Source organism: Podarcis pityusensis (genome assembly GCF_964106645.2).
Source record: "Podarcis pityusensis genome assembly, chromosome: 5".
NCBI lineage: Eukaryota > Metazoa > Chordata > Lepidosauria > Squamata > Lacertidae > Podarcis > Podarcis pityusensis.
Genome location: NC_138032.1, coordinates 44,213,222 through 44,236,265, shown reverse-complemented (window position 1 = coordinate 44,236,265; position 23,044 = coordinate 44,213,222). Strand labels below are relative to the sequence as shown.

The 23,044-nt window shown below is 41.7% G+C and overlaps 1 protein-coding gene across 2 annotated transcripts in view; it reads right to left on the bottom strand.

Annotated features, from left to right (window-relative positions):
• Positions 1-7,314: 7,314 nt before the first annotated feature.
• SUFU (SUFU negative regulator of hedgehog signaling) overlaps positions 7,315-23,044 on the bottom strand; it is a 76,392-nt gene continuing 60,662 nt past the window's right edge. For both annotated transcript variants that reach the window (XM_081006189.1, XM_081006188.1), the window contains exons 11-12: positions 17,348-17,416; positions 7,315-14,099 (exon numbers count right to left, since the gene is read on the bottom strand). In XM_081006189.1, coding sequence (XP_080862315.1) covers positions 14,010-14,099; positions 17,348-17,416 — 159 coding nt within the window. In that variant the 3' untranslated portion in view covers positions 7,315-14,009. The remainder of the gene's footprint in view (positions 14,100-17,347; positions 17,417-23,044) is intronic.

Genomic DNA, 23,044 nt, shown 5'->3' with positions numbered 1-23,044 from the left:
AGTAGCAATGAAGTCAGCTTTGTGATCAGAGACTGGGGAGGAACCATAGGTCAGTGAGTAGAGAGCAGGTGTTTGGCCTGAAGAAGGGCTAAGGTTCAAGCCAGGGCATCTCCAGTTATAAGAATCAGGTAGCAAGTGCCCAAGACCCTGGAAAGCAATCTTGGGTTTGCCTAGATCAGGCATCCCCAACCTGCGGCCCTTCAGATGTTTTGGCCTACAACTCCCATGATCCCTAGCTAACAGGGCCAGTGGTCAGGGATGATGGGAATTGTAGTCCAAAACATCTGGAGGCCCAAAGGTTGGGGATGCCTAGCCTAGATGGACAAATAGCCTGTGCCTGTAATTCATTAGTTTCTTATCCACCTATGTACTCTATGTCTCCTCCTCTCATAGATGTGGGTTGCTCTGTCCATCTCAAAGAGCTAGAAGATATTCTGGGCCTCTTCACTAAGGTCAGATCCGCATCATTCTTTCAAAGCACATGGCTTCTCCCAAAAATCCCAGGAACAGTCGTTTCCCCCTCATGAGCACCCTCAACAAACCACAGTTCCCAAAGTCCTTTGGGAGCAGCCATTGCCTTGACTGCATGGTGTAGATGAGCTCATGGTAGTTGTAGGAAGAAGGTGTATTTCCTGACACAGAACCAAGGACACTGAGTTGTGTCTAGGCTGCAAGGCTGGCCCACCCATGAGGCAAGGTAGGGAATTGCCTCGGGCGGCAGGATCCACAACAGCAGTAGATTCCAATGTAAATCTTTATCTCCCCCCCCCCCCAACTGATGTAGATCTTCACTCACCTGTTCTCCCCTGGCATTTTGTGGTGCTGATGCTGCTAGGCTGCCATGCACTTTTATAAAGTTACAGCACACACAATTTTTCTGAGAGTCACTGAATACTGCATTCAACAGTGTTGCGACAATAGCTTGCAAAGTGACATGTGCAGGGCTTTCAGGGCGTTTCTCGTGGAGATTTTATATATATATATATATATATATATATATATATATCCCACCTTTCCTTTCCTCCAAGGAACCCAAGGTCACTCAGTGAACTTTATGGCTGAGTCAGGATTTGAACCCTGGTGTGCCAAGTCCTAGTCCCAACACGCTAACCAAAGAGGCCCCAATGATCCTAACATGTTTTCAGCCAGCCTGGGGCTGTGAAAATGACTTACCTGTTGATAATTATTTTCCCCACAGCCAGTCTGTTTATTAGACCTTTGTTACTCAAAAGAAAGATCTTTAATCTCTCTTTCTTTCTTAAGCAGGACTGTGACTCTGACCTGGAGAAGGTGGGTGGGAGGTGAGAAAGAGAGAAACTGCTGTGTTTTTATTTAAACAGAAGAATCTACATGTTAAAGCTCCTAATAGGTTTCAGGCTAGCCAAAGCAGGAAACCAAAGACTGTGTGGGGGCCAAGTGAATGCTTATAGCAAGTTCCAGGAAGTGTTACTTAGTAATCTGGCTAAGCCCTCACAAACACAACTTGTGTAGGCAGAGTTGAGAAAACAGCCACGCGGCACAAGCAGTCAGGCTAGGGAGAGAGCAGGGAACCAAGTGAATGAGAATCTAGCAAATGCAGATGAACAGCTGGTGATCCTGGGTCCCACAGATACCAGCAAGATGATGATATTCAGGGAAGGCTCCTCCCAGTAAAATGGTGTTGACAGGAATGTCTAAGCTCCTGCACTAACACCTGCCCTTTAAAAGCCGCATGCAGCACCTTTATCCGGCATGGCTTGTTGCACATAGCTAAACATAGCAGTAAACACGAAGGCTAGAAACACACTTTAAAAAACTATTTTAAAAACTGGATCTCAGGGATTAGCTTGCAAGGCACCAGAAAACTAGGGTCCATTCACAGGTAGTTACCATAATCAGAGCACAATGAGATTTCTGTGTGCCAAAATATGCAAAAAAAACCCCCACAAAACTGTGCAATGCAGCATTTATTTTGCAGAGCACATTTGCTTCCAAGATCTAGATTTCAAATACTTTTTGTTTTTTTAAAAAACACAAATGAGAATAAGGAACACTAGCATAGGTAGGGGGTGGGATGGGGGTGGGGTCACACTAGGTGGCCACTTACTGTGGGGGCAGCACTTACCGCAGTGCCTGCAGCTCGCCTGGGAGTGACGCGGTGGCTTGGGCACCTGCAGACACCATGTTGCCCAAAAAGGCAGTGTGGGGCTTGTGTCCATTCGCTGCCTCCCCCTCAGCCACCCTGCAGTGCCCCATGCCCCAGCTCGCCCTGCCCCCAAGCCCTGATAAGGAAGGAGAAGAGGATATGAAAACAGGGGGCAGGCCATTGGAGCAGATAGTAAGGCATGCAGGCAGTTCAGGAGCTGTACCCAGTATCCTCCAGTCTGTGACTGGCAGAACATTAGTCTGGTCTTGCCTTTTCACTGCACAAGGAGAGGGGTCTGGCTCAATTAACCGAGTTCAGTTTCCTCCATTTGCAAGATACAGAATAAGGCAGGGGGAAATGGGAGGAAAACAGTCTTTTAGTTTTTAGTTGGAAAATCTCCACCTCTGCAAGAAAGTTTGGCTCTAAAGGAGGCATACTTTTTTTTGGTATCTTTGTTGGATGCCGCCCATAGTGGCTGGGGCAACCCAGTCCAGTTAGATTAGTAGTATACTATTATTATAAAGTGCAGGTTTGATCTATAAAGCCTTAAACGGTTCAAGGCCGCAATACCTCAAGGACTGCCTCTCTCCATATAATCACAGGACTGGACCCTTTGACCATCACCTGAGGCCCTTATTTGTGTGTCCCCTCCACAAGAGGTCCGGAGGGTGGCAACACGAGAACTGGCCTTTTCTGCAGTGGCTCCCTGCTTGTGGAATGCTCTCCCCAGGGAGTTCACCTGGTGCCTTCATTACGTATCTTTAGGTACTAGGCGAAAGCATTCAAGCAGGCCTTTGACTGATTAAACAATCTATGGCCTTTAGAACTGTGTGTGTGTGTGTGTAGTGGGTATTACGTTACACATTTTTGTGTTTCTATACTGTAAACCGCCCTGTGATCCTCTGATGAAGGACAGTATATACATTTAATAAATAATAACTACTGGTCACACGTATTTCTGGGCAACTTAATCTGCAGCACAAGCCCCTTCCTGCTTTTTCCTTAGCTCATGCAGACACTAATGCCAACAGAGTAGTGAGATCAGTTATTTAAATCTTAGCATTCACTTTCTGCACAGCATCCTTGATGCATCTTCAAAGTTCAAAAAACAAGTTGTTTCATATTGCCCAATGTTAAGGCTGACCAGATGCCTAAGGGCACTTCCAGATACATGTTTTGCAGAAGACTGCAGCAGCCTGCCACCATTGGACCAGATGGGACTAGTAGGATCACACAGCTACTATACTAGTAGCAACTCCTTGTGCTCCCCCCCCCCCCCTTAGATCCTTTGTGGTTTGCTTCTCTCATTGCTGCTAGGATCAATGCCTGGGAGTGCATTACCTTATTTTTTCCTTGTTTCAGTTGCTTCAGAGCAAAAAAAATTGCAGACTGAGCAGCTCAGCTTTTGCAAAGCATGTCTGAACTTTACGACGATGGTAAGGAAATCAGTGGCAATAAAAACATTCTGCAGCCCTTTAGAAGAAACAATCAAAAACTAGAATTCACTCTGGGATAGTAGAAAAGATTTGGAAGTGGTAGGGAAATGGTGTCAGCCCCATTATTAGTTGACTGCTGCCTAAAGAGGTAAATGTTGGCTGGTCTGCAAGAGCAAGCCCATAGCTGCCTGTATGCTGCAGACGTATGCCTCCTCCAACCTCAGTGGATATTTAGCATTCAGCCCAACCTCAAAGCAGTTGAAATATTAACTTTGTGCCATAGGCCAGATGCGCATTGCCTGAGGGTGGTGAGCACAGAACTCTTTCTAAATGGCTGAGTAAATCAATGCCCCATTCTTGCTGGTATTCTGTACCTCCCACACCCGTGTAGATATACTCCTAATCTGTATGCACCTACTATCTTGTGTGTCAGCAAGATCTAACTTTCCGTATCATATGAGAATGCCCTATATGCATTCAACACAAAAAGAAATTCCAAATTCTGCACTGAAATAAATCCCAGAGTATGAGTTAAGAGTGAACCAACTCTGCAGGTATCTTGTGTTATGCACCACTTTCCGGTTTCATATAATGGAAACATCTGTAATTTTTAGTAAGGAACTGGGCATTGAATGGCGTGAAGGAGACAGGAGTGGGCTGTAAGGGTCCAGTAACAAGCCTGAATCAGGGCTTTGCCTAAAGCATGGGTGAGGAACTGGTGACCCTCCAGATGTTAAAGCATAAATCAGTAATGCATGCTTTAATTGAGATTCCTGCTTTGCAAGGGGTTGGACCAGATGATCCTCAGGGTCCCTTCCAATTCTACAGTTTTATAAACCTGTGACTACCAACTTCCATCAGCTCCATCAATGCTCAGGAATGATGGTGTCTGTAGTCCAGCATCAATCATTTGGAAGCCTAAGTTACTCCCCTTTGGCCTATGGGTACCTACAGAGTTCCTGAGATGAGATTTGAACTGTTAGTCTTCCAATAAAGTTCACACACACACCCCTTTGATTAAGAACACTAATATTTATCTCAGGGAATATCAAACAGTAACAAAATCCATATAAACATGGGGAGAAAGTCCAGCAGAGGAATCAAAACGGCTTCCCTGTCAAATAAACAAATCCTGCCATCAATTTCCAATTATCAGGTGGTTCTCAGATCACCTATAATTATATATAAAATATATTCATACCTTAGTTCATAAAATATTCCTTGTCTTAATTCCCTTCTGAAGCCTTTAGACTTTTGCATTTGTTCTTATAGTAATACAATATCCCACACTTGTGTGTATCATCGCTCAACTGCAGACCCCTCTTCTGTTTTTCATGTCCAGGTTATAAATGGCCTAGCAATCTTCAAGAGGAAAATTGTTAGCTCCTTATCCGTTACTTCTGCCAAATCATTTTGAAAGACTGCTAATATAAATGTAGGACTCACCTAAAAACATTTGACCAGAATGACTGGAGCCTTGTACACTGCCACCGCATGTGGAAGGATATTCCAACCTCTGCAACTCCAACTGAGATGATTATATATCCTACTGAAAGTGAAATACCATCTCAGTGAAACTTTAAATGTGTTCTCCCTGATCCTTGATGACACAGATGGAAATGGCTCCCCCCCCCAAAAAAAAGTTCATGCTTTTAACCTACACTCTACACTCTCCAAGGCTGTAGAGGATGAACAAGTAACTGTACAGGCCTCTTCCCTCACCCTTCATTTGCTGAATACTGCAAGTCCTTGTCCAGCCTTCATTAACGCTCTCCTCCACATTCAACACTAGAATTAGGATGCTGATCCCACACCAGATACTATAGCGATGCAAAATACAAAAACAAGACACCCCCTCACAGCCCTATCTATGTGGAATTGATTCCATGTCCTCCTTTGACCCAAACCCACAGGCAATGCTAGACTGCTAAGGATCTTTGATTAAAATTGTGGATGTACCACTTGTTGACTTTGGGAGTCTCCAATTCAATTTCAGGCACGAATGAAACACAGAGGAGCTCCACCTTGTCAATTTCCTTTAGCTCTTTATAACACATAAGCGCCATTTTTGTGTGGTTCTTAATGTGGCTGTAAAAACACAGAGAAACCCATCAGGGCTGAGATTCACTGAATCAGAATTCAGACAGGTACTGTAGCTAGAAATTTGGATGACAGAAAGATTTTATTTACAATTTTTGGGGAAAAGATGTGAATTTAGCAACACTGAAATGTAGATGGAATATGCGTCTATTGGTCCTCAAAGTGACCACTGGATACATGAGACACAATCTTCCCTAGCAGCAATAACTTCCAATGCTATAGGCCTCTGCCATTCAAGAGCATTGATGCACTAAAGTGAGAAACAAGATCCAGTGAGCAGCCACAGTATTTCTATGCAGGCAAAGTACAACAGACTGGGGGATCCGTGCAGTTTGGGCATGGATGTGTCTGGTGTGCCACAGCATGCTTCACATGATACCTCCACAATTGACTGTGGGAGTTGTACAGGAATATGGACTTATCAGAGTGTGTCACATCCTCCTGCATGCTAGGTGGGGCAACAAATGTAATTTTTTACCTTTGTACACTGGTAGGCTAGTTTTTACACTTGCACAGCCCTCCCCCCCTCCCAAATCCAGAAAAGCAAGAAGCACAATAAGTGTTCAAAACACATTGCAGCCAAGCAAAAACATTCGGGTGCAAAGCAATGTCAGTGAGGAGTATAGCCTGGAGACAGAGAGGTCTGAAAGGCCCTGTTTGGCTCTTGAGCTTGAGGTTCCCCTGATCTAGTCCGATAGAACTAACCATCCCCAACACAGACTGAAGAAAGGAAGACTCTCTAGAGGAGTCAGGCCCTCTACAGAACAGGGTGTTATGGTGGGACGAAGCCTCAGTGAGTATTTCTAACCTCTGAGGACGGTGTCTTCATTTAAACTGCGATGTTTGATGAACAAGACGTTTGTGTATACAAATAAGGTTCATTTTGTGTGAAGGCCAAGACTTGCCTGTTATTACTTAAATAAAGCCCAGGTGTTTTTCACAGATACATTGCAAGGAAGCTACGAAATATAAATGATATATTAATCACCTTCATTCTCTTTGTCCTTTCTTGCAGAGACAAAAACCCCAACAGCCCTATTATAGACATTAAAACTTCGAACACTTGTCCTCAAGCCATTATTTTAGGATCCAATTTAATGCACAAATGATTGCCGTTAAGACAAGTCACTATCACGCTCCATCTGCAATTCAGTGTGGTAACAGTACAAGTGGCCACTACTACCCATGGGAATGTGATTTGTAGGAGTGTGACTTGAACCTTGGAGTCGTTGATCAGAGTACAGAACTCAATCCATTCTCGACCACAGCGGTTATGGTATATCCAGCCTATCCAAATATAGTACACACAAAAACGTTAATCAGAGCAACTTAATGTGCAACTGTGGTTGTGAGGGTAAAACTGATAAAAAATTGTAAAAGCACCTACCACTTCAAAGTAAGTGCCATGGAAATTATTAATACAAGCCTTCTCCTGAGGCAGATCATATTGTGCAAAAGGAAACAGACCACATCAGAGGACCGTTGATAAGCAAATGCTGGGGCCCAGGCTCTTACGTTTGTGTGCAGACAAAGGGCCCCCTAACCTGGCTGAAGCTTGTAAAGCACTGGAATGAGAAAGTTAAACAAGAGTTAGAGTATAAAGTCTCATTTATCAGTTCTGCAATCACTCAATAAATGCACACAAGACACAACTATGCAAACAAGTTTAATGCACTTTGAATACACGGGAGGGAAACAAAGCTTTGTGATCACAAAAATATTACAAAAAGTAGTTTTGCGCAGGTGAACACACACCGGCACTGTGATAATGTAAGAATATACATTAGAAACTAATATAAAATATTTTAAAAACCTCTGCTAGTTTAGGTTCCCATTGTTTTTTTGGTAGAAAAAAAGGCATACTACAAAGTACTGAGAATTTCACTGCAGGAATGGCAAGCCATTTTCAGACAGCTTCTGCAATGTCCTTAAGATTTTTGTTGAGAAATACACACACACACACACACACACACACACACACGTGCCACATAGATGAACTACAAAAAGGTTCATCTCAGCTGAAGCTGGTAAAAGTAGCCTCAGCAGTCAGAATTAAAAGTTGAGCAGGTCTAAGGATTAGGTCCTCCAAAAGCAAAACCACTCATTTTGTTTTCTAGCACTACAGCCATCCAAATTATAAAACTACAGTAACAACAAGAGCACTATCATGTTAAAAATAAAAATCCACCCTGCTTTAACAGTGAACTCTGGTTCCTACCGATATAAAACAGTCTCAAGAAAGGAAGGCAAAGGCAAACCTGGAGTGTAACATTACCTTAATTTATTCCTTTAAGTCTCATTTGCTGTGTTTAGCAGCAGCGACAATCTGATCTGCTAGAACTGAACACCAATGCTATGCTCCTGAGCCCTCCCACCCAAGATCCAGCACACGGAATGGCCCTAAGAATGGGGGCTGGGCCACAAAGCCCGTGGCTTTTAGGAGCTTTCTTCCACAATGGCAGTTTGATCCTGCTAAATTGTGAACTGCAACTCCAGAAAAGCCAGGCCCCAGACTGTGTAATTCATCAGCAATCAGAGCACAGAATCTTTTGAATTAACTCACTGGTTTTATCACTTTAATAGGTTTCGCTTTCCCTAAGGTAGGTGAAGTCTTTATACAGAATTGAGATTCTGTTCAGTGTTGAAAGGGAAACTAGCGAAAGGGATACTCGGCTTAAACGTGAGCCAACAGACCCTTTGAAGACAATTGCACACTCCTGTGTTTCCCCAGAATATTAACCAGGGCTGGCAGTGGCTATCCTCTCTTATTGAAGGGCTTACACTAACATGCACTATTGTCAACAAGGCTCAAACCATTCTCCCCCTCTTTTTCCATTATGTAGAGGAGCAGTGATGAATGCAGACCTTTGCCATCAGGGCCCAGGAAAGAAAACAGCAGCCATGTTGATTTCAACCCAAACTAGGAAACAAGCAAAGGGAAATGTGTGCAGGGGGGCAAGGAGAGTAGTAAGAGAAGTGTTTGCAAAACCAGAACCATCAGCTGGTAAGCAGATTCTGGTCTGTGCTTTTAAACAAATCTGTTTTCTGAAATTAAAGTGTATTTGATTGAGCCCTTTAAACATTTACTTCACACGCTGGCATTCATTACGCTGTTCTGCTATCAGGCTTCCACATTTCAACAGTGAATCATAAAAGTAGGTAGATGGAAAGGGTATTTCAGAATACTTCTCCAACCTCCTTATTAGCTGGCTGGCAGAAAGTAGAAAAGGCATACCTTTATGACAGCCTTGGAATGATACTGTAAAGCTAATGTACCACTTATTACGACTTTATGGTCTGTAAGCAATCTGAGGAAAAAATAATTGTGTATGAAATGAAGAAGCTGAAAAGTGCATAATGCCCATGGGTTAATTGTCTGAGAGGCAGGTCAGCCTAGGGATCCTTTTGAAACCCTCATCAGCTACAGGCTCATTTTCTGTTTGACATTTTGGATGCTCAGCAAAGGAGGATTCAAAAGAGATGGAACAACTAAAGGTAGGAAAAGCTACAGTAACATAGGGCTGCCAGAATATGAAGGTATTCTTTCTGTTCCTATAAATTACAATGATGGTAGTGGTGGAGAGAAACATTAAACATTAACACATTTTTGCCCCAAGCCATTAAAAACACTTCTGCAAATACATTTGCTTTCTGACCCTTACTTCCCTTGCTTTTATGTGTAAAGGGCTTTTCTTTAAAACAGTTCATGATTTTCTCCCTGCTGCTAGAAAAACACAAGTGTGATGAGATGGAGCAATCCCTACAGCAGCAACGAACTCCACCAGCATGCATGCAGATGTGAAACCCATGCTTTCATCTGCCATAGAAGTGCCTGACACTTCAGATCTGGAAAGCTAAGTGGGTGATCATGGTGCAGTGCAAAACATGCTGAAGAAGCTTGAAGTGTGCATGTAGAGCATCTCTGTCCAACCAACCATCTGGCTTAGTGGCAAAGTTCAGATTTACACACCAGAAAAACAAAATCCTGAGCTATTATATCTAATGGTGCATACAGAAGTACAGGAGCAAGCTTCTTTTGTCCCTATGGGGTAAGCTCAGTAACCCTCATTCTTTAGACTCTCTCTCTCACACACTCTCTTTGCATTGAGCACTGGTTTCTAGGCCACCCTCACCCTTCTCTGCTGAGCTACCTGCCTTTCTTGTTATCTTTAAAGTGCTGCTGGTAGGACCTTGCATTTAAACAATCATACAGTGCCTGACTTATTGATGATTAAAGAGCCATCATTTATTCTGAAGCTGAAAATTATTACAGGCAGAGGTTGTTTCATGGTGTCACAAATGTCCAGCCAGTTAGCACTTTGAGCAGCCCCTTCAGCTTCAAATTGACACGTGTAATATGGTTTAATGCAAATGAGCAGTGTGCCGGAATGAGCTGGGAGCAAAAATCCACAGGTGGTGTGTCATCTAAACTTAAACGCATGGCTTGGTTCCCCCAAACAAACCAGGAGCATGGGTTTGGACGACATGACAAGTCAAGTCTTGTAGTTTGTTGCTCCCAGTATGATGCAGCCAAGAGCGAGGGAGGAGCAAAGCAGGGACTTTTGAGCAGTGTGCACCAGCATGCTGCTCATTCACATTAAACCACAGTTAAATATTAACTATGGTTTAACCTTACATGCAAAGACAGCCGATGAGTGTGCTTTGAAGAGGGGAGTGGATTCTGTTTTTATAACTTCCCTTGCTACCAATGTCAGTGCCATGGGGGAGAGGAAACCCACAAAAGTGGGGATGGAATTTTTTTGTTTTGCTAAAACTATATTCTTATAGCTTGCAGTGTTCTCATGTGAAATTCTACAGCCCATCTATATTTTGCTCACTTACTTACTGACTGCTTCATATTTAGACAGTAAACCCTCTGGAATGGCTCTTTTGTTGCCATTTGGTCTGATGGCTAGGTTAGCACTGTCCTGGCACATGGCTGGTGCAACAGCTGCACTGAAAGTTAATAATTGTCGCAGCAACCGAGGAATGGTGTTTACAGCTCCAGGTGCTGAAGGGATTAAGCAGCAGGTGCTAACCAACTGAAGAACAGCCAAAGCTCCAGTTTCCTGTTAGCCACTTTAGTAACTAGCAAGTGGAGAACAAGAGTGCAAAGTAAACTCTTCCTGCCTTGTCTTAGGGTGGGAGGAATGGTCAGCATAAGTGACCACAGTGAAAAGTTAGCAATACACAGTAAACGGAGAGAGCAAGCTCCATTCCATTAAGTCCTCTGGGAAGCCAACAATAATAGTTTCTAGCAGTTACTGCCATAAACTGTTACTGATTAAACACCAAGACACTTTACCTTTGATTTGCCAAGGTAGGAATTTGTGGGTACTTTCAGGCAGATATGAAATCTGAATACTCTGCAAACCCTACAAGACAGTCATTTTAAATACACTTTGGACCAGTTCTTTCTCTCTAAAGGAATGCTCATGCAGAACAAAACGTTTAAAAGGTTATGGAAAAATGTAACATCAGTGTGGACTTTGCAGCAAACGATCAAAAGCCACAGAAGACTGTAGTCTAGTCTCCAGCTCACAGATCCTTCCTGAAAAACCCACAAGATTTTTTTTTCATTTCCAGATTAACATTTCATAGGATTTCTGGCTTTCCCTCCATGGATTCTTTCATTTCTCAGATAGGAAACTCCTCAGCTCTTTACTGCATCCATAGAGGGTAAACTATAGAGAGTATCAAATGAGACAGTATAGCTGTGTAAAGCCTCACTACATTAATTAAACTACTATGGAACACAAGGCTTCCAAGATAAACTGTAGAAAAGCCAGACAGTTTAGACTCTAGAAATGACTTCTAAAGCCTCACATAACTGAATTCTCCTTCATCCAATAACATAGGAAATGTACATGTACATTTTCTATGTACATAGGAAATTAACGTCAGGCAGAAGGTTTCTACTCTCCTCCTTGACATGCCAGTTTTCTATGTGCAAGGATTTTTTCTCTTGCACAGAGGAGCATTCTGTCATATGAGACTCCATTGCAGTCCTAAGCACAGCAGTCAAGAAACAGCTTTATCATCCCAGCTGCTGTTTGTGAAAGCTAGGCCTAATAAGGATGGCTTTTGTGGGGAAAATATGCTAGGTATCTGACAGTAACATTTGAGTGACAGCACACCATTTGAATGCCAAAAGATTTTCCTCATAAGCAGGGACCCCTTACAAGATTTCACTACAACCTTCTATGGCTTGGCCTATTTCAACCTTGCAGTGTTTTATGCTTAGTCAATTTGGCAATAGCGGTTAGTCAATTTTGCTTACATTAGCACGTTTGAATTGTGCTCACGACAGCACAACAGCTTCCAAAATACTACAAACTAAGTGAGTGACTCCCAAAGCTTTTTTGCCTTGTAGTCCCTAAACATCAGACCACACTAGTATACCATGTGATCCTAAGCCACTTAATGTGAAAGGTGAGGCTTCTAGGATTCTGACAAGGAGCCTGTGGGCAATATTAAACAGTTTATTGTGAGCTACTTTATGTCACCAGCACATATCTATCTAAACTTGCTTGAGGTCCAGTTCCCTACCCATGGGTGTACACCAATTCTGGTGTACATCAGTATACAACAATTCTGAGCAATTTCTGAAGGTCACTTATGCCCGTGACAAAATTTCTGAAGAACCTAAGTATACACAACAAGAGAACAAGGTATTTTGAACAGTTGCCTAGTTGAAGTGGACTTTCATTCTCTTGGGAAGGGAAGGGAAGAGAACCAACATGTTTCCTTCTACAAACTTTGTAACAGAAACTTTCAGAAGATAGCTTCAGGTTGTAGATTTCTGCTTTAGCAGTGCCAGATTTCATTTTCGGTGGTGAGCTATGGGGCTACTACCACTTTCCTCTCCTAGGAAGTTAGTCAAACTGCCTATAAACACAAAGTCTGCACAAAATGGTGTTAGAAATACAGTGTAGCTGTCTCAAAATCAGGCCATAACTCTGAAAATTAATGCCTGTGTATACAGCAGTACATCAAGCTGAATTTTCAAAACATTCTGAAATGGCCTGACTCAATATGCATTAAAATTAACAGATATGCCTTCCCAAAATATGTGAATAGAAAGTGAAAACATGATTTCAGCAGAAATAAATGTTCTTTGGAAAACTTCGTTTTTAAAGCCAATTTAGAAACAAGACAATAGGTTTTCAGGCATCTCTTTAACTCATGTACCCTTTTCTATTTCTCTGCAGTATGAGTCAGGAAAATTTGGTACAAATCTATAGGAAACTTCGGGAAGGATACAGTATCAGAATTGTTAACCCAGAAGATCTGGCTGTACCAAGTTAGAAAATAAACACCCAAAGACCTCCGCTCATTGTACAGCCCAATGAAAAATACCTATGAAACCCAATTCTCCATGTACTTGTCCCTTTTACAGGTGACCATGAAACAAGGAAGTTATGCTTATCTTTGAAGAGAATCAATTATCATTTTGGCCTATTACCCTAGGACACACTAAGATAGGTGTTTAATCCTGCAATCCAGTAAATACTTACCTGGTAGGAAGCCCCACTGAACACCATTAAGTTTCGTTCTGAAGAAAAACACTTAGGCTTGGGTTTCACAGAACTTTTTAAAGCAACCTTTTCCTAAATATAACCCAAGCTGTATCTCTTCCCTAGGGCAAACTCCTGACTTAAATAGGATGTTTATAGGCCTCAGAATTCAGAATCTAAAATGACAGCTTAAGTACAGCCCCCTCTGTAACATCATGGCAGTTTAGCCAGTGGGACCATGATTCCCCTGCCAAATCAGTCCCTAGTGTGGCATCAAAACTGATCAGTGTTTCCTCAGTTTGATTGTGTGTACATAAAGTATAAACAAAATGGCCTTTCTGGAGCAATAAAAAAAAAATCACACTGAAGGAATAATTCTGGCCAGGAGAAGCATGGCTAATTAAAGAATTTGAGAGTTACAAAAAATACTTCTAATGGATTGTGTGTTTACGCCTGAAAATTGTGTGATTAAGCCAAGGCAGATGAGGCACATAAACCCTGAGCTGGGGGTTGCAGGGACCTCTGGAGCCAGTTAAAGTAGGGAAAGGAATTCTTACAACTACTATTAATAGTTAAATACTTCTCTCTCCTTGTCTCACTCTCGCACTCATTCATATGCAGGTTATTCAGAGTTCTTCCATGACGGAAGAGAATGCCAGGTACTGGAAGAATTGAGTTCTGGCTGGACTGCTGTTGAGTAACCCCTCCGTTGTTTGCAGTGGATATGCAGCAGCATCTCTTATTTGCAGGAAGAGCTTTTACTGCACTAAATTATCCCATGAGTCACTGGGCAGCATGGAGCAACTTGTTGCTTGTGGGTGTCAGCTGGCTTTAATGCAGTGGGTTGTCAAATACAGCATCAGGCAAGATGGAGACTTTCAGTTTCTTTTCAGGCCAACTATACTCCTTTGGAAGTTTGAACTAAAAAAGCAAAGAAGTTATTAGTTAATATAACTTACTATGATGTATGATACACAAAGCAAACAAAATAATACCATTAGACCCAATAGAAGCAAAAGTTTCCAGCTATCAGGTAAATAAGGAAATCTTTTCCCAAAGTGTTTATTTGGGACAGAAGACAGTTATTTTATCATTATTTATTAAAAATGTATACCACCCTTTATCCAAAGATCACAGGTCAGTTTACATATATTACATAGCCAAGTATCTTTTTCCTATTTCTACCACTCACTTGTGCATTACTGTCTTACTTTGCTTTCTCTTAATTCACCAGGGCCTTTTTTTTGGCACCCGCTTAAGAAGGACTGTGTCAGTGAATTCAGAGGTTTTCTAGCCCAGCGTATCATGCATAGAAGACTTCAGGGTACAGCAACATGCACAGAGTTCAAGACATTGAAAATGCAGTGATAAAACAGTTTTAAAATAGGTTTGATATACAACAAACACAAGTGAAACCCCACAATAAGGTAGTTGAGGAAGAAGCTGGTGAGACTGGGAAATAAAGGATCATGCAAGGGTCGTGGGGAAGTGAAGTCCCAATAAGCCTCTCAAGGTTAACATCAATCCCACATGAACGTAACAAGAACAGTAGCAAAACTAGAAAACTAGCAGAAATATAGGGGCTTATGAGCTCCTGGTTCTTTGGGAACAAATTCATTCCCCTGAGGCTGACTTTGAAAAACAGAGGGGCAGAATTCAGGGACACATAGAGGAGCCTTACTCCATGCCAACAGTTCATTTGCTATTATGGAGAATGAGGGTCTTAGCTGAGGAATTGAGGGGGAAATTCTATAGAACTGTCCTATTTCTTGGGTGCTTAATAACTTACAGAAATTGATTGGGGAAGGGGCTAGTAAGAGGCAATCACAAAGTTGGGGGTGGCGTCTGCCTGGTGGGAAGACTGTGGAATCACTTGCTGGATAGACTGTTAGATGGAGGGGTCAATGACCATTGTGCACATTGGCTGAGGAGTGGTTAAGTTACATGGGCTTTTTTTCTGCCAGAACTCAGTTCCAGCAGCTCTCAGGTGGGCACCATTGCCATTCGAAGAGAACGAGGGAGGTGTTCATGCTGAGTTCTGGCACCTCTTTTTCTAGAAAAATAGCACTGAGTAGAACATTGAGTCAAAGCCCTCCAAGGTAGTATTTTCAGAAATGTTCTCTCTTCCACATACAGGACCAGCTAGACTGATGGAACTGCAGGGCCCTAGTTCTTGGATGTGATAGTGGTATGAAGAGGAAGAGTATAGATTAAGGAAATTTCTATCACACTATTAAGCAAAGCATTTTAGAGCAGTCATTTGCTAGACATTAGGGTCTCTTCTGGGACAAGCTGAGCCTGTACAAAAGAGGCACCCTCCACTTCAACTGCAGTGTAACCAAACTGCTGGTGCTGAACATGAAAGAAGTCACAGAGCAGCTTTTAGACTTAACTTCTCAGGGTAAGCAAACAGGAGTTGAGGATCATCAAGTTCGGGATGATTTAACACTTAAGGATGATGATGTAAATGTTTTTCAGGTAAAGTGGAGGACAGAGTACAACTCTAAAATGAGTGTACAGAGAAAAACGGTAGCTAGCAAAAACCCAAAGAGTGACTGAAGAAATTGAACTAGAAAATGTCATTTGAAGAGAGATAGAATGTATAGGTGTTTATATGTTAACATTAAAGAAATCTCTTAACCATGATGGGAGAGTTTAAGAGGTTGGTAGCTAAACAAAACAGGTATCCTGGGCATAACAGAAACCTACTGTCAACAGAGAGAACCAGTAGATCACGCTTACAGAAAATCAAGAGAAAGCTCACATTAGGGCTCTGCTTCACTGAGGGAAGATCATTCAGTGGTAAACTTATTTTAAAACTCCTCCAATAATTTGTTCACATGAAAAAATGGTTAAAAAGTAATTTAGAACTATCATTTATTCACTAAAAACTTGAATGATCTTGAGATAAATAAAAATTAGGGAGGCAGTAAACTTGGTGTAATAATGAAAGACAACTTCATTCACATTTACTGGGTTAAGTATTAGATGCAAGATGAAACAGTCTTTTAACTTCATTCTAGTTTTTGTTGCTGTAAAAAAACAACAACTACACCCCCATTTTTGATGTTGATTGTTCCTCAAAATGTCTCTCAAATCCATTTTTAATCCATGTAAGAAGTGTGCCAAGCCTTCCTGCATGGTTTTAAGATTCTAGGTAACTATGTAGTCCCTGAGCCAGCTGTCTTTCTGGCCCTGACCAAGAGGCAGTCACCAACTCCTCATATGATGAACCAAACTTCTCATTGACCTAAGACTTTGGGGAATGGAGAGGGTTCCCCACTGCCAACCCTGAAGACTGTTATGAAGCACCCCTAAAAATAAATATGAAGCATGCCTAAAAATAACTTTTCTATAGTAGCCTGCACCTTAAAAGGAAGTTTCGGTTTTGGCCAGGAGAGGCCCCAAGACAGACTCCATTACAGAAAACCAGGTGTGCATGTTCCAAGTTGGTTGTGTTATCTCCTTTGACTGTAAATTTCTGCCACCCTCCCCTTATCCTTTGTCAATTTAAAAATAAACTACTACTGTAACTTTCATTACAACACAGCCTTCTAATTCTGAGACTACAAAACTTCAGCAGTAAGAATTAAACAACAGGGCAGTTTTGGCAGTAGAAGTAGGAAAGGCTGTTCTACAAGCAGATAAACCTTGACTGGAGTCAACAGGTACTGTGAGAATTAGGATTATTTGCTTTTCATGGCAATGAATGAATGTTAGGGAGGATTACCTTATGATATGCACATGAAAAACCATTAGCAGCCCCACAGAGGAGTCATATAAATGCTCTTACCACAATGCAAGGCTGTCAAGTAAGCAGTAAAAAACTACAGAAGGTGTCATGACGGACAAAGTCTATGGCTACATTCAGTAGACTATAAGGGATAGGAATTCTGTCGGAATTTTGCCAAGACATCAACAACTGCCAGGGGAGTGGCTAGCATAGATGTCCTAAAATAGAACATTCAATCTTTACCATCCCCAGTGCTCCGACCATATAATCTTGGGGTGGCCACATGAAGGACTTTCAAGGACTGGGTGATAACAGCAAAGAAAACATGAGCCCTGGATTTATAGCCAAGAAACCAGGCCATCAAACCATCAACCAAGCAAATCAACCCCCTGAATACAGAAAGAGTCCCTTTGGATATTAGAGTTAAGAAACTTACTTCCTCTGAAGAATTCAGATCTTCTAGGTCTTCCAGCATTCTTTCCACAAACTCTTCAGTCAGCAGGATCTGCAAAAGGGAGAGACAATAGTTTTATTCTTTTACGCTCCAAGCTTCACCTAATTGCCAAGCAACAGACTCTTTCTTAGTGCACAGAGAAGAAACTGTACTGTTGTTCATACAAAAATTCACAAAGCCCTTGGAGGTCGGTTTGTTTCCTCCCCTAGTACCTACAAAATGCTGCAATTATTAGGGAATCTAGTTGTATCATCAATTCTCTCCCTGTGTCAAAAACTGAAAGCTTTGATTCAGAGAAGAAGAAAAGCTAAGAATTGTGAAGAGAGATCACATTATCTGAAAAGACAGGCAATAGGAGAAAGGAGGTGCTTTTTGTCTGAAACACCATGAGCTAGCCTTAGGCTTCAATGAACTGATAGGAGGAAGAGGAGCAAGCTACTATTAGCCTGCAAACACATTTCCTACCAAATGGGTCAAATAATCTAACCTTCAAAGAACTTCTTTGTTAAACCATGCCTGAAATACCAAGACATAATCCAGCGCTAATAGACAAAAGATATACCTGCCCTAGCTCAAATCATGTTTCTCCTGCAAGGGTCAGATAAACCAGATACACAAGGGCATTTAGGCATAGCAGCAAAAACCCTTATCTCCTACCCATGTCTTCACCCTCAAGAGTTCCTACTGCATGGCTTTTAAGGAGACTGTACAGTTAGCTATTATCAACAATATTTTTTTCACAGCATTCCTTAAATTCAGCACTGTTCCTGCAGTGGCGGCACCACATTGCACTAGAAATCGCATGCATTTGATGTGCATGATATTAAAGGTGACATCTGCAGCAAATCAACATCACAGGCTGTCATAGCTCTAGGCACCTCATTTAATTTCTTCTGGGATTTAGAAGCTTAGAAGTTGAAATTGAACAAATAGGCCCTGTTCTTTGAAAAATGTTCAACTTGAACTGAGCACCACCTTTTGAGAATATTTAAGAGCTCCTGACAACAGGACACTATGAAGAGACTGGTAGCAGACAGTAGCCATTTATTCCCCTATTGGGGGGGAAATTCCCTGTAAGTAAATGATAGGAAAATCTGAGATAAGTATCTCTGTTGTTCTGCACACATTCAAAACTCTCATCCAAGAGGATCTTTTCCTCCCAGGGAAACTTTCAGCTACAACTAACATGGTAAACAGTCCCTAGAGCAGCAAACAGTCCCTAGACTATCAAATGGTACTCACTATGGGGCTTTTGAAATGCCACAACACTTCAATAGACCTGGTGGCATTGTGCAAACAGTTCCTGCCTCACTAGCCTGCTGTAACTGGTTTCTCAAGCTAGGACATGGTTCTGCCTTTGTATGGAGACTGTGTGTAAAACATACAATGCCCCCCTCTACCTTACAAGTGTGCTCCGCCTTTAGCAACCAATGCTAGGTTTTCTAGGCTCGGGCAAACAGTGGACATATCTGGACAGCAATAACTAGAAATATGCTTCGGGAAAGACCACAGCAGGGGATGAAAACAGCCCTCCTCTGCTGTTTGCACCTCAGCTAGGGATGTTCAGAGAAAGACAATCTTTGAGATTGGGAGGCTCTGTTTAGCTATCATATTATGCAGTGATACACCCATCCTCTGTAAGTGTGCCACTCTCATTTTAAAGGCATCTACGCCTGTGGCCCTCACTACATCTTGCAGCACTGAATTACACTAGGCAAGATGGAACAATGAGAATACTGTGCAAACACAGAAATGATGCTTTACGTTTATGGAGAAGACATGTTTGTATTTTGAGGCTATTTCCCGCATCATGCAGGATCAGCAGTTAGGAATTTGAATCTCACTTTCATTGACCAAGAGCACTTAAAAAAACACAACTGAACTCACATTTCTTGTTTACAATGAAGGCTTGGCATATACTATGCAGTGACAAAATAGGAAAGATGAAACGTTTTCTAAAAATGTAAAAAAGGAGAAGCAGAAGTATGAGTGGCATGCCCAGCAAAACCTCTCTCTCATCCATTGGAGGGAGTCTCTACAGCAAGGCTAAAGGAAACTGGAGGTTTTGAGGAAGCAAAGGTAACTCTATAGTTTATGCCAAGAAACAGTAACAAATTCCTTAAAATTATATTTTATGAACTAATGTTAACAGGAAAAACTTGGCTGGCCAACAATAGATGTTCTCTGTAAAAAGGGTTTGTCTGCATGGGTTGTTACCCAACCCCTGGAAACAGTATCATTCTAATAGTCGATCTCATACAGCAAGGGTGGGGAACCAATGTGGCCCATGAGGCCATTTCTCCCAAACCACGCCTATCTGCCGATGTCAGTAGATCAATGGGAGGATGGGGTTTAAGTCTGGCTTGGCTGTGTATCCTGTTCCCAGCAGGATGCAATCTCTGCTCAATTATCCATGGGTGGGAATTATATCCTGCTCAGAAGTGCTGTTTGAGGCAGCTCATGTTCTTCTCCTACAAGTACGCAGGCAGCAGCAGTGGTGTGGGGAAGAAAGGTCTCTCGCACTCTCCCCCCTGCCACTACCACCTGCTCACAAGAGAAGTGTGCAAGTGGCTTCAAACAGTGCTTTTGAGAAGCACTTTAAGAGAGCCCCATGCTCCTGTTTCAGCAAAGGGTTGCATAAAAGCACTGTTTATTTATTTTTTTATAAGATATTTATTAAGGTTTTCAAAATATTACAATATAGAAAAAGAAAAAAGAAAAAAGAAAAATGCAAAAATAAAAATAGTTAAAAACACTTCATTCTTTCCATTACTTATCCTTCATTTGCTTATTTCCCGGACCTCCTCACGCCTCCCTTTTTTGTATTCCAGTTCAGTTTGTTAGTTCAGCAAATCCCTCCCCTCTTTGTATATCTTAGTCGTTAATCGTAAAGTATTATAATTTTAAATTTTTACCTATTAATAATCCATTTTTTCATATTCCCTTATAACATTTCAGCTAAAGACCACTTAGTTTCAATCCAACATCATTCTAACATTCATTAATTTTGCAATATTTCTGTAAATAATCTTTAAACTTTTCCCAATCTTCTTCCATCGACTCTTCTCCCTGGTCTCGGATTCTGCCAGTCATTTCCGCCAATTCCATATAGTCCATCACCTTCATCTGCCATTCTTCCAGAGTGGGTAGATCTTGTGTCTTCCAATACTTTGCAATGAGTATTCTTGCTGCTGTTGTGGCATACATAAAAAAAGTTCTATCCTTCTTTGGCACCAATTGGCCGACTATGCCTAGGAGAAAGGCCTCTGGTTTCTTCAAAAAGGTATATTTAAATACCTTTTTCAGTTCATTATAGATCGTCTCCCAGAAAGCCTTAATCCTTGGGCACGTCCACCAAAGGTGAAAGAATGTACCTTCGTTTTCTTTACATTTCCAACATTTATTATCGGGCAAATGATAAATTTTTGCAAGCTTGACTGGTGTCATGTACCACCTGTATATCATTTTCATAATATTCTCTCTTAGGACATTACATGCCGTAAATTTCATACCTGTGGTCCACAACTGTTCCCAGTCAGCAAACATAATATTATGTCCAACATCTTGTGCCCACTTAATCATAGCAGATTTCACCGTTTCATCCTGAGTATTCCATTTCAACAGCAGGTTATACATCTTTGACAAAGTCTTAGTTTTGGGTTCTAACAGTTCTGTTTCTAGTTTTGATTTTTCCACCTGGAAGCCAATTTTCTTATCCAAATTGTATGCCTCCATTATCTGATAGTAATGAAGCCAGTCTCGCACTTTATCTTTTAATTTCTCAAAGCTCTGCAATTTCAATTCGTCTCCTTCTTGTTCCAAGATTTCCCAATATTTCGGCCATTTGGCCTCCATATTGAGCCTTTTCTGAGCCTTTGCTTCCATCGGTGACAGCCACCTTGGGGTTTTGTTTTCAAGCAAGTCCTTATATCTTATCCAGACATTTAACAATGCTTTCCTAACAATATGGCTTTTAAATGCTTTATGTGCTTTAACTTTGTCATACCACAAATATGCATGCCACCCAAAAACATTATTGAAACCTTCTAAATCCAAAATGTCTGTGTTCTCAAGAAGCAGCCATTCTTTCAGCCAGCAGAATGCTGCTGATTCATAATAAAGTTTAAGGTCTGGCAGGGCAAATCCACCTCTGTCCTTTGCATCAGTTAATATTTTAAATTTTATTCTGGGCTTCTTGCCCTGCCAGACAAATCTAGAAATGTCTCTCTGCCACTTCTTGAAACAGTCCATTTTGTCCAAAATTTGCAATGATTGAAACAAAAATAACATTCTTGGCAATACATTCATCTTTATAGCAGCAATTCGACCTAACAAGGAAAGCTTCAAGTTTGACCATATCTCTAGATCCTTTTTCACTTCTGATCAACATTTCTCATAATTGTCTTTAAATAGGTTTAAGTTCTTAGCGGTCATATTAACCCCCATAAAAGCACTGTTTAAAGGAGAATGGGGATGGATATTTCAGATAGCGCTTTTGGAACTCAGTACCTAGCAGCTGGCGTGAAGGGAGAACAATCCTCCTAAAAACTGGGCTTTTGGTGCATGTGAGAGCTCTTTGCCGTGCCTTGCACTAAGCAGGATCCCCACCACCTTTGGTTGATGCAAGGGCAAGCGAACCTGTTTGGTGCAGGAATGCAAGACTGCACCCTGCAGGGAGCTCTCTCACATGCCTGAAATTAGCATTAAAAGAATCCCCCTCCCTAAGCACTGGCTAATGTGAAGGGTGAGCAATCCTGCTTGCTCTTCGAAACAGCAGCAAGTGAGGCTTCTCTGCTTTTGCTTGCAAAATATAGCTTTATTTCTCCCACCCCTCAAGCGAAGGGGAGAGGAGAAACAAAGCTAGGTTTTGCCATCCTTCTCCCTTGATCCAGGTACCCCAAAGGCTGTATTTTTAACACACACTGTCTGACTTCTTCAACTATGCTGGAATCCACCAACCTGTCCCTCTGTACACGACTCCCTTGGCCTATAATGATGACATGATGACCACGAACATGACAGAAATGTGGTAGGTGGCTGAAGTGCCACAGCAAAACAGCATTTTTGGGGGTAGGGAGAGATAATGCTGCTGCAGCTTCTATGGAGGAAAAGCATTTTGTGGGAACAAGCAGTTTGTTGTTGGAATCCTGCTAATTATTTCACTTATAAAAGTTGCCACCTTAGACCATTCTTGCTGTGACATATTCACACCATCTAAAACCTGAGGAAGTATTTTTTGTCCTTCCGAACGATTGTTTAAGCCACTAAATGGAATCACACAAACTAAGGTTTATTAAATTAGGTTGATGGTCTGAACATGGACCTGGACCTGGACCAGTTCAAGCAGCCAGTTCACTTTCTGGACACCAGTGTGCATCTATGCAATAAAAATACAAGCATCACCTTATACCAGAAACCCACTGCACATTTGTATTCTAACTTTCACCACAAAGACACCACAAGATCCACTGTCCATAGCCAAGTCTTATTAAGAGAACTGCATCTGTTCCAACATGTTGGACAGGGACTCACACCTTTAGGATTTACATCAGGCATTTCTTAAACTATTAACACCCACCCAATGAAGTGAAAAAGCAGGATCATCAAGGTTATACTTGTATCCAGAAATAATCTACTACAGGAGAGTCCTGTAAGGGGAAAAAATTGACAGAACACTAC